At 46.6% G+C, this 12,450-nt stretch overlaps 1 protein-coding gene across 1 annotated transcript in view; it reads right to left on the bottom strand.

The window, feature by feature from the left end:
* The window catches only part of LOC109890425 (plakophilin-4-like), a 19,379-nt gene extending 7,115 nt beyond the window's left edge, over positions 1-12,264 (bottom strand). Inside the window, exons 1-9 of the mRNA XM_031824367.1 lie at positions 11,806-12,264; positions 11,155-11,291; positions 8,921-9,042; positions 8,612-8,649; positions 8,156-8,296; positions 7,134-7,318; positions 6,029-6,593; positions 2,883-3,062; positions 2,439-2,658 (exon numbers count right to left, since the gene is read on the bottom strand). Coding sequence (XP_031680227.1) covers positions 2,439-2,658; positions 2,883-3,062; positions 6,029-6,593; positions 7,134-7,318; positions 8,156-8,296; positions 8,612-8,649; positions 8,921-9,042; positions 11,155-11,274 — 1,571 coding nt within the window. The 5' untranslated portion in view covers positions 11,275-11,291; positions 11,806-12,264. The remainder of the gene's footprint in view (positions 1-2,438; positions 2,659-2,882; positions 3,063-6,028; positions 6,594-7,133; positions 7,319-8,155; positions 8,297-8,611; positions 8,650-8,920; positions 9,043-11,154; positions 11,292-11,805) is intronic.
* Positions 12,265-12,450: the final 186 nt, after the last annotated feature.

The following is a 12,450-nucleotide window of genomic DNA, read 5'->3' as shown; positions in this document are numbered from 1 at the left end:
AGAGACAGGGGGAGGGAGATAGTGAGAGGGAGAGAGAGAGGGGGGGAAAGAGAGAGAGAGAGAATTAGGATCGGTCATAGAGCTCATTGCCCTTTATGGTTGTGAGGTCTGGGGTCCGCTCACCAACCAAGACTTCACAAAATGGGACAAACACCAAATTGAGACTCTGCACGCAGAATTCTGCAAAAATATCCTCCGTGTACAACGTAGAACACCAAATAATGCATGCAGAGCAGAATTAGGCCGATACCCACTAATTATCAAAATCCAGAAAAGAGAGGTTAAATTCTATAACCACTTAAAAGGAAGCGATTCCCAAACGTTCCACAACAAAGCCATCACCTACAGAGAGATGAACCTGGAGAAGAGTCCCCTAAGAAAGCTGGTCCTGGGGCTCTGTTCACAAACACAAACACACCCTACAGAGCCCCAGGACAGCAGCACAATTAGACCCAACCAAATCATGAGAAAACAAAAAGATAATTACTTGACACATTGGAAAGAATTAACAAAAAAACAGAGTAAACTAGAATGCTATTTGGCCCTACACAGAGAGTACACAGCGGCAGAATACCTGACCACTGTGACTGACCCAAAATTAAGGAAAGCTTTGACTATGTACAGACTCAGTGAGCATAGCCTTGCTATTGAGAAAGGCCGCCGTAGGCAGACATGGCTCTCAAGAGAAGACAGGCTATGTGCTCACTGCCCACAAAATGAGGTGGAAACTGAGCTGCACTTCCTAACCTCCTGCCCAATATATGACCATATTAGAGAGACATATTTCCCTCAGATTACACAGATCCACAAAGAATTCGAAAACAAATCCAATTTTGATAAACTCCCATATCTACTGGGTGAAATTCCACAGTGTGCCATCACAGCAACAAGATTTGTGACCTATTGCCACGAGAAAAGGGCAACCAGTGAAGAACACACACCATTGTAAATACAACCCATATTTATGCTTATTTATTTTATCTTGTGTCCTTTACCATTTGTACATTGTTAAAACACTGTATATATAATAATATGACATTTGTAATGTCTTTATTGTTTTGAAACTTCTGTATGTGTAATGTTTACTGTTAATTTTTATTGTTTATTTCACTTAATATATTCACTTTATATATTATCTACCTCACTTGCTTTGGCAATGTTAACACATGTTTCCCATGCCAATAAAGCCCTTGAATTGAATTGAATTGAATTGAATTGAGAGAGAGAGATAGAGGGAGAGAGACAGGGGGAGGGAGAGAGAGATAGATAGAGGGAGAGAGACAGGGGGAGGGAGAGAGATATAGATAGAGGGAGAGAGTCAGGGGGAGGGAGAGAGATATAGATAGAGGGAGAGAGACAGGGGGAGGGAGGGAGAGAGAGATAGATAGATAGAGGGAGATAGACAGGGGGAGGGAGAGAGATAGATAGAGAAAGAGAGACAGAGTGAGAGAGAGATAGGGAGAGATAAATAGAAGGAGCGATAGATAGAGGGAGAGAGATAGAAAGAGATAGAGAGAGATAGAGAGATAGATAGATAGATAGATAGATAGATAGAGAGAGAGAGAGAGAGAGAGAGAGAGAGAGAGAGAGAGAGAGATAGATAGATAGATAGATAGATAGATAGATAGATAGATAGATAGATAGATAGATAGATAGATAGATAGATAGATAGATAGATAGATAGATAGATAGATAGATAGATAGATAGATAGATAGATAGATAGATAGATAGATAGAAAGAAAGGGACAGAGGAAGAGAGAGATAGATAGATAGAGGGAGAGAGAGACAGGGGGAGGGAGAGAGAGAGATAGAGGGAGAGAGAAACAGGGGGGAGGGAGAGAGAGAGGGAGAGAGAGATAGGGGGATGGAGATAGAGAGAGAGACAGGGGGAGGGAGAGAGAGAGATAGAGGGAGAGAGAGGGGGAGAGAGAGATTGTACCAATAAAGCCCCTTGAATTGAATTGAGAGAGATAGAGGGAGAGAGAGACAGGGGGAGGGAAAGAGAGAGAGAGATAGAGGGAGAGAGAGACAGGGGGAGGGAGAGAGAGAGAGAGAGAGAGAGAGATAGAGGGAGAGAGAGACAGGGGGAAGGAGAGAGAGAGATAGAGAGATATAGGGAGAGAGAGACAGGGGGAGGGAGAGAGATAGAGAGATAGAGGGAGAGAGAGACAGGGGGAGTGAGAGAGAGAGAGAGATAGAGGGAGAGAGAGAGATAGAGAGAGAGAGAGATAGATAGATAGAGGGAGAGAGAGAGAGAAGGTGAGAGGGAAAGAAAGTGAGTCTAAAATCACTTTTCAATCTGTCTCTTCCAACATCAACAACACATCATTTGATTTGAATTTATCAATAACATATCTGGATGTAATCATCACGTGGCTCGACGTGTGTGTGCATGTGTGTGCGTGTGTGTGTGTGATGGTGCGTTGTGTATTTGTACCTAGGATCCTTTTGTATACTGTCTATGGAGGGGGACCTTGTGGCAGCCCTGTCGACTAGACCAGAGTGCCTGGAGAAAGAGGTCTCATTGGGCCCCTGTCCCTGCTGGGAAACCCTGTAGGTGTCTGCATATGTGTTCAGCCCATAGCTGCTTCTTTGGTACACCAGGGTGCTGCAATGGCTTGTGGTCCTTTGGAGGGTCCGCTGAAGGTTCTCCGCACCTGGGAATACAAAGACACAGACCTATTCAGGGTGGGGCGTAGCCCGCCCACACACACACACACACACACTTCTCCACTTCGAGTCTGTATAACTGCATTGCCATGTGTCTATGAATATCGTGTTGACTGTAGATTACAAACTAGTCATAACACACGGTGCAAGTCTCTGGTCCCAACGGTCCTAGCCATGTGTAGTTGCGTCTGCTGGTAGTGTGTTGCAGTACCCCTGAGTGTCCTGTAGATAGCGCCGTGTGATCCGTGGTGGGCGTGGGTGGGGCTGTGATACATGGGGCTTTGGAAGGCTCTGTCGTCGTAGACAGGCGTGACGTGGCAGTCAGGAGACATGGCCATCCTCATATCCTGGTCCAGTGGGCTGTGGCGAGTGGCGTAGGAGCTGTGCAGGCCTGAACACACACACACAACAGTGGAACATTAATAGTCACGGCATTATTTACACTGTGTCAGCTGTCAACATGGGCTTTGAGGACAATGTTGTTGGTGATGGAAGGTGGTGAATTTCTTCATCAACCCGGAATCAACCTTAAATCAACCTTAAATCTAAAATAATATTACAATCTGTAATCAGTTGTGTCGTAGGTTGGTTGTGAATGGTTCATTCTAGGCTGCTCTACAGTGTGAAAGTAGATCTATGTTCATGGTTGAGGTTGATGCAAGCGGTTGAGTATTTATTAGGATCCCCATTAGCTACTACCAAAGCAGCAGCTACTCTTCCTGGGGTCCGAACAGGGTTGGAACAGTTACATCACAACAAAACAACAACAGCCTACGTCACTAAATAAATCAATACGACATACAAGAACATTATTACTCTATTACTACAAATGACAATATAAAATCTCTTCATGGTGCCCAAGTCCAGAAACACACAGCACTGAAATAGAACCAAGACAACATGGGACTCTCTTCAACATCAGGTAGCTCAAGCTAGCCGTGAAATCAGATAAAGAAAAAAACAAATAAAACAACACCATCACAGCACAGCGTGTGAAGAAACCCCTGGTGGCGTGTCCTGTGGAGTATGTACGGGTGTCTGAGCTGTTTGAACCCACAGCGTGTGAAGAGACCCCTGGTGGCGTGTCCTGTGGGGTATGTACGGGTGTCTGAGCTGTTTGAACCCACAGCGTGTGAAGAGACCCCTGGTGGCGTGTCCTGTGGGGTATGTACGGGTGTCTGAGCTGTTTGAACCCACAGCGTGTGAAGAGACCCCTGGTGGCGTGTACGGGTGTCTGAGCTGTTTGAACCCACAGCGTGTGAAGAGACCCCTGGTGGCGTGTCCTGTGGGGTATGTACCGGTGTCTCAGCTGTTTGAACCCACAGTGTGTGAAGAGACCCCTGGTGGCGTGTCCTGTGGGGTATGTACGGGTGTCTGAGCTGTTTGAACCCACAGCGTGTGAAGAGACCCCTGGTGGTGTGTCCTGTGGGGTATGTACGGGTGTCTGAGCTGTTTGAACCCACAGCTGGGTGCTTTCAACACGCCAATACCTCGCACAAAGACAAGTAGTGACGCAGTCAATCTCTCCTCTACTTGGAGCCAGGAGAGATGGACATGCATGTTCTTGATTCTTAGCCCTCTGTGTACATTTCAGCAGTGCTGCTCTGCTCTGGGCCAACTGTAATTTGCCCATGTCCATCTTTGCAGCACTTGACCATATATCTGAGCAGTCGTCCAGGTGTGATGAAACTACGGCCTGTCGGACTTGTGTAGTTGATTGTGATGTCACGAAGGCAGAGCAGTGCCTTATCATGGACAGAATTCTCCCCATCTTAGCTACCGTTGCATCAATATGTTTTGACCATGACAGTTTACAATCCAGGGTTACACCAATCAGTTTAGTCTCCTCAATGTGCTCAATTGCCCCATTATTCATTAGAAGATTTAGATGAGGTTTAGGGGTTTAGCGAATGATTTGTCCCAATATACGACGCTGGTTGAAGTGACCACACCAACGCTAGAGTGCATCTTAGATGGTGGCAGTCTATTGTGGAACCTCTTTTGAAAGCTCAACCTATTGAGATGTACTGTGCAGTATAGGCCTACGGCCAACAAGAATCCCCTGCATCACTCTGCTTCAGCGTAACGAGCGGTAAAAGGCTATGCTTTATGGTTCTCCAGGGCGCACTTGATTCACTTTGCCAATAGGCTCCATTCTTTTGGCCCAGTAAATTAGATGGAAACCAATCCATGGTGCTTTGTCATTTACCAAACAACACCCCCCACAGCAGAGCAGTGCTCTGAATGACTCTGGTTACGCCTCAAATGGCACCCTATTCCCTATATAGTGCACTACTTTTGCCCAGAGCCTTATGGTTAACTTCTGAACCAGGGATTTATAAAACAGGGCATTGTGGGTCAGTAGGGTAGGCTCAGTGATATGATGCGCTGCAGGATGGCTCAGGATAAAGGACAAACACATCTCTCTGTCACACGCCACACTGTCAGCAACACGACAGATCTAGTATTTAGTTCAAATAATCCCTTTCACACGGAAACCAATGGATTTAAACAAAAGCTAAATCGATTCAGAAAGACAAGTTCTTTCTGAATCGAAGAGCGACTGGTAACGTTTGCCCTTTTTCAAGTATATTTTTCCTTTAACCAGCATAAAATTACCCTTCAAAGCTAGAATCCTTACTTGCTACATACATTTTTGGACTTATAAATTAATGATACTGTATATACCCATTGATTCTTGAAGAATATAACTGATATAAATGCCTCATGAAGTTGGTTCGATTGTTTTAGGCCTACCCAATCAGAACCCAGAATATACGGTTTTTTTATACTCCAATGTTTGTAAACAAAGCAAATGTAAATAAACACTGTATAGCAGGGTTCCCCTGCAGGGGATTTGATTTCAAATCTGTTCCAAAGTAATTCCCACGCATAAAAGAGATACTGTATATGAGATCATGTACAAATGTAAGCAAGGTTTGAAATGATGATGTTTGGTCAAATATTATATCTTCTTGCGGTCAATTTGCAGTCTACAAATGATTTGTAATTATATTCTAGCCCCCTGACCATCCGCTCAAGGAAAAATCATCCCGCGGCTGAATCTAGTTGATGATCCTTGCTGTATAGCCTTAAAACATGGCTAAAACTATTATTTTGATGGATGGTCAGTCCTTTGAGAGTGGTTAAATTTATCCAGGCCCATCCCTCACCATTTTACCAAAACACAGGTGGGGTGACCACTTTGTTATTGTTTTAATTAAGGTGTGTGTGTGTGTGTGTGTGTGTGTGTGTGTGTGAGTGTGTGTGTGTGTGTGTGTGTGTGAGTGTGTGTGTGTATGCATGAACATGTGTGCATGTGTGTGTTTTGTGGCAGAGTCCTGCTGTATGACTAACCAGTGAGGCTGTCAGGCCGTGACAGAGGCAGGGCGGTCCTCTCGTAGAGCCCGTAGGCGTCATGTCCGTAGGGGAGAACCCCCTGGCGGGGCAGTGTGGAGCCGTAGTGCTGGGGCACAGCCGTCATACAGGACCTCAGAGGAGAGCCAGACAGCCCCCTCCCCTCCAACAGAGACGGTGTAGACCCCAGGTGCCCGGAGACACTACCCATCGCCTGGTGAGGTGAGGTGGCATGATTGGCACTGCCTGGATGGGGGCTGGTCCGGAGAGGAGAGTCGCCGTTCCCGTTCCTCTGGTGGGTGGGGGAGTAAGGAGAGGTGGCACGCTGGAAGGAGGGGGTGGTGCCTGGACCGGGCGGGGAGGAGGGGGGCATGGTGGTCCCGGGGAAGATGCTGGCGAGGGGTTTGGGCTCGGTGAGGATGGGTGAGCCGTAGGCGCTGCCACCCTGGGAGGTGCGGAGAGAGACCCGGGACGGGGACACGGTGCCCCCCACACCACACACAGGAGACTGACCCCGGGAGGGGAGGGAGCCCATCCTCCTCATCACCCGCCCTGACGCGGAGGCCTGGGATAGGAGGGATGCAGGAAGCAGGGTGAGTGGGGGAGAGATAGCGGGTGTCAGCGAGTGGGGGAGAGATAGCGGGTGTCAGCGAGTGGGGGAGAGATAGCGGGTGTCAGCGAGTGGGGGAGAGATAGCGGGTGTCAGCGAGTGGGGGAGAGATACCGGGTGTCAGCGAGTGGGGGAGAGATACCGGGTGTCAGCGAGTGGGGGAGAGATACCGGGTGTCAGCGAGTGGGGGAGAGATACCGGGTGTCAGCGAGTGGGGGAGAGATACCGGTTGTCAGCAAGTGGGGGAGAGATACCGGGTGTCAGCAAGTGGGGGAGAGATACCGGGTGTCAGCAAGTGGGGGAGAGATATGGACAGGGCGCGACACACAGGAAAGCCAATTCAGTCCTTGATACATATGGTTATCTTTAACTTTGAATTGTATACTGTAGGTTAACTATGATATTATATAAATAGGCAGGTATTTAAAAGGTTATATCATATAAACATGTGGGCATATATATAGGTTGTCTCTCTTGTATCTGTATATTAGCTACCTGTACGGAGGCCTGCCCCTCTGCCCGGGAGCTCCTGCCGTGACTGGGGCTTCCCCTGGGGCCGCTGCCTGACAGCATGTGTCTGGGCTCTGACAGAACCACGTTCTCTCTGCTCACACTGTAGTAACTCATACTGCTGTCCTGGTAGCCACTGTCTGCATACGACGTCATATAGGCCACAGATCCTGTAGGAGGGAGGCGAGGGGAGGGATAGAGGAGAAAGAGGGGAGTGTGGGAAGGGAGGAGAAGGGGATGTAGGAGAGAGGAGAGGAGAAAGAGGTGAGGGAGGTAGGAGAGGGGGGTGTAGGAGAGAGGAGAGGAGAAAGAGGGGAGGGAGGGAGGAGAGGGGGATGTAGGAGAGAGGAGAGGAGAAAGAGGGGAGGGAGGGAGGAGATTGGGATGTAGGAGAGAGGAGAGGAGAAAGAGGTGAGGGAGGGGGGAGAGGAAGCAGAATGATGTTTGAATGATGGTTTGCCTTGTTGGTCTTCAGGTCTATTTCAGAGCTAGGCTACACAGTGAATGAGCATTTATGCAATCAACACATTCATAATCAACACAGCATGCCCCGGTATGTAAAAGGTAAGTTCCCATTTAAATAAATATTGTCACTAAGTTATAGAACGTGCCCGCTTAGGATGATATACTGTTTATTGTGCATTTTATGGCCAAATGAAATCTGTTGTTACATTAGTTGTAGATGTTGTCTAAATATTGCATTAGTAAACCATAGCTGCGTTATATACTGTACGTTGTGTCACAGTACCTGGTATACTTTGATGTTATTCCACAGCTACAGCTACTTTTACTTCAAAGAAGTTTCCATTTTTTGATTTCAAAGCATTTCTGCCTTTTGACTTTCAAACCCCTTTTCTCCTTTTTGATGTCATCATTCGTGCAAGTTAAAAAAGATTCTGCACAGCAGATTCCATCTAGCCCTAAAACACTCTACATTCTCCATGCTAAATCTGAACTGTAAGAAATGACGAAGGCGGATGAAAGTAATGACGCAGGAAGTAACAGACCCTCACTGTCATGCGGGGATGCCCTGTCCGCTTCAGGGAGGTAGAGTAACCCGTGACCCTGATCAGCTTGGAGGAGACGGGAGGGTGACTGGTGAGAGCTGTCCATTACAGCAGCCCGGTGCTCTCCTGTACCAGACACATCTATTGAGGAAAACAAGATGGCGTCATGTCAACCTGTATCCTGTGATCGCTATCGAGACGGTTTAAAAATCACAGGCGGTTGGTGGCACCTTAACTGGGGCGAACGGGCTCGTGGTAATGACTGGAGCAGAGTAGGTGGAATGGTATCAAAGACATCAAGCACGTGGTTTCCATGGTTTCCAGGTGTTTGATGCCATTCCATTTGCTCCGTTCCGGGCATTGTTATGAGCCGTCCTCCCCTCAGCAGCCACCTGTGGTACAAACGTGTGCTTCCATTGGGCAACCCTATGGGTGTCGAGACAATTGGATTGGTACCTGATGATCTCCAAGCAAAGGACTTCTCTGATGAGTCACTGTAAAGAAGAGAAGGTGGTGAAATAATGGAGGGAAGGGGGTGGGGCAGAACAGGCATGGAGAGGAGATGAGAGCTAGATCAACATGACAGTTTACACTTTAGTGCGTGTGTGTGTGTGTGTGCCTGCGTGTGTGTGTGCTGCATGTTGTGCGTTCGGTGAGCCTGGATGAAGGCATTACTGTAGCTACTCATCATCAGTAGCTTCATTGTAGGTGACATGCTGATAGAGAAACAGGGTCAGTGCTCTGTGTGTGTGTGCGTTTGTGTACCTGCTACTGGCATCATCATCATCGCCAGGCGACTCAGCTCCCAGCATGCACCTCTCCAGTTGACTGGCAACGATCTGACGCTCCTCCTCCAGCTCCCGGGTCAGACGCTCAAACTGGAGCTCCTACGGCAACAAGGAAGGAACAAACGGTAGAATCATACTCGCCGAATGACACTTTCTTTCACTGACAACAGCTTCCATTGTGTTAACAATAACCAAGGTACACAGCCTTTGGCATGCTCACTCTGCATCGCCTTGAGAGCAGTTTGACGTTTGACCTGTAAAATATTTATGGTACTTAAATGAATAAGTCAACAAAAGAGGCTTTGGCATTAAGGTCAGAGTTACCCAGATTCATCAGTCAGATTTCACGCTGAACAGGGACGGGTGTTTCTTAACGTGTTTGTCACAAGTCAACATTATTATAAGAAGTAAATTAAAAACCCTTCAAGGCTACACATGCCTAAAATGTCTAACGTGTGTATATAGACTAGACAGATTTGAGGTGAGACTAACTGCTAAATGATGAAGCGTCATCTTTCGGAAGCAGTCAGTGGCACAGTGGCAGCCAGCCACCAAGCTTGAACACGATGGGTTCTTATCAGGATGGGGTCCTGCCAATAATCCCTCCTCTCATGCCAAGCAGTGCCAGGCTGTGTCTAGTACTGTACCGGCTGAGTGGTGAACTGGAGGCGTCACTGACTGACTGCCCGTTGTCACAGGGTCACAAACACAAAGTGTCTCTGTCTAGTGAGAGGCGTCGACCCCAGAAGCTCAGATCCTGTCTAATGTACACACACTAGAACCAGATGTACACACACTAGAACCAGATGTACACACACTAGAACCAGATGTACACACAGTAGAACCAGATGTACACACAGTAGAACCAGATGTACACGCAGTAGAACCAGATGTACACACACGAGAACCAGATGTACACACACTAGAACTAGATGTGCCACACTAGAACCAGATGTGCCACACTAGAACCAGATGTACACACACTAGAACCAGATGTGCCACACTAGAACCAGATGTACACACACGAGAACCAGATGACATCTCCAACACACTGGAATCCTGCAATCACACAGGAATGTCAGCCAAAGACAGAGTGAGTGAGTGCAACACACACACACACACACACACACACACACACACACACACACACACACACACACACACACACACACACACACACACACACACACACACACACACACTCACACCAGAGAATTACTGGGCTCAACCAAGCACATCACACAAGCAAACACAGACAGGGCGTAAACACACACACGATAAATACAAGGGGGAAAAGCCCATAAACACACACACACACACACTCCCTGGCAGCTGTCTAACTTCAACAGTTTGCAGCGCATTAGTGACCTCAGTGAAATATGCGCGGGGAAGCAGGGCGATGTGACGTTACTGAATTCAACCAACTCCCAAGATTAGGCTGGTGTAACCGATGTGAAATGGCTAGCTAGTTAGCGGGGTGCGCACTAATAGCGTTTCAAACGTCACTCGCTCTGAGACTTGGAGTGGTTGTTCCCCTTGATCTGCAAGGGTAACGCTGTTCCTGGTTCGAGCCCAGGGAGGAGCGAGGAGAGGGATGGAAGTTATACTGTTACACTGGCAATACTAAAGTGCCTATAAGAACATCCAATAGTCAAAGGTTAATGAAATACAAATGGTATAGAGAGAAATAGTCCTATAATTCCTATAATAACCACAACCTAAAACTTCTTACCTGGGAATATTGAAGACTCATGTTAAAAGGAACCACCAGCTTTCATATGTTCTCATGTGCTGAGCAAGGAACTTAAACGTTAGCTTTCTTACATGGCACATATTGCACTTTTACTTTCTTCTCCAACACTTTGTTTTTGCATTATTTAAACCAAATTGAACATGTTTCATTATTTATTTGAGGCTAAATTGATTTATTGATGTATTATATTAAGTTAAAATAAGTGTTCATTCAGTATTGTTGTAATTGTCATTATTACAAATAAATAAATAAAAATCGGACGATTAATCGGCATCGGCGTTGAAAAATCATAATCGGTCAACCTCTACTCTAAATGCATAACATAACAGCAGAAGGGAAAAGGGGAGGGACAAAGACTCATAGAACTAGAACGATATGGGGAGAGACAGAGAGATCGGGAGGGCATGCGACTCATACCTACTGAGAGAGCACGAGAGGAGCAAAGGAGGGAGCTATACCTGTTCTTTGACCGAGGCCAGTAGATTGAGGGTGGTGGTGTCTGCTTGGCTGTGCCCACTCGGTCCCTCTCTGGCCGGCAGAGACCCTTCCCCCTCCTCTCCCATCTCCGGGGATGGCATCCTCCACCCTCTCTGCCCTGTGGAGACATGCCCATTACACAAACAATATGTTACTGTCCAGCACTAAAACCAAACAAGGACTGCAGTGCATGGAAGGCTCAATTGCTTGCTATGTCATTTTGCTTCCTACTGGCAATGCACTTCCACCAATGTGACAGGCTTAGAAGCACTGCACAGCACTTCAACTAGAAGCCTGATAACAACAGCAATACAATTACTACAGCCACTGTCAATGGTATGTCAGCTCTCCCAAGGCAAGATGCTGCTGCTGCATTACATCAGGGCATTGGTGCAGCCAGTTCAATGAAAATGGACTGTGAGGTCAATGCATGATAGTATGATGATACACTGGAGCTATAAACCCATGATAGATACACTGTAACAAACAAAGTCACCGCGTTTGAAGTGTGAACATGCAAGTGAAAATGTACACGGCGCATGTGGATATTGAGAAGGTGAATCATCTGACACTACCTAGGTTGAAATGATAGGAATCCTGCATTTACAATTCTGCAACAGCTGCTTACTTACGAGGCACGAGCTAGTGCGATTCCTTAGCCGCCAGATGTTGCTGATGTGCTGCTCAGGGTATACGTCCGTTAGGAATCCATTTTCCATAGGACCCGCGACAGCTTCATTTTGCAAACAGTTGCGCTACGACTACATTTCTAGTTCATCCGTCAGAAATGATTCAAGCAATATTCCATGCATTGGCGAACGTTAGTATTAATATTTATGTATCTACCTTGGCTGTCCAAAATCTACCCAGCTACGGTGAAATTGACTTCTGTGGCACCCACCCACGATTCAGGATAGACGTGACGTCACCATGCGGTTTGTACACGGAGGTATCTATATGGTAATTCGCTGGGACCACGGGAACACCTTACTAAATAATAGTCATTCACCTTACAAAATAATAGTTGAATCAACAGATATGATGACGTTTAAAGTGGTGTTTTTGCCAAAATATATATTGAACGAAATGAATATGCCATCATATTTTATTGGTGTATGTATTGAGCAATATGAATAGAATGAATTTGATTGGATATTATTTATGTTCTATATTCTGCACGAAGCTATGTGAGAGTATTATATTGTACCTGTCAATAGGCATGATTATTAACACTAGTACTGTTCTGACATTGTAGTTAATTACCACTTAATCAAGAA

Source organism: Oncorhynchus kisutch, linkage group LG5, assembly GCF_002021735.2.
Source record: "Oncorhynchus kisutch isolate 150728-3 linkage group LG5, Okis_V2, whole genome shotgun sequence".
Taxonomy (NCBI): domain Eukaryota; kingdom Metazoa; phylum Chordata; class Actinopteri; order Salmoniformes; family Salmonidae; genus Oncorhynchus; species Oncorhynchus kisutch.
This window is presented reverse-complemented; position numbering and strand designations above follow the sequence as displayed.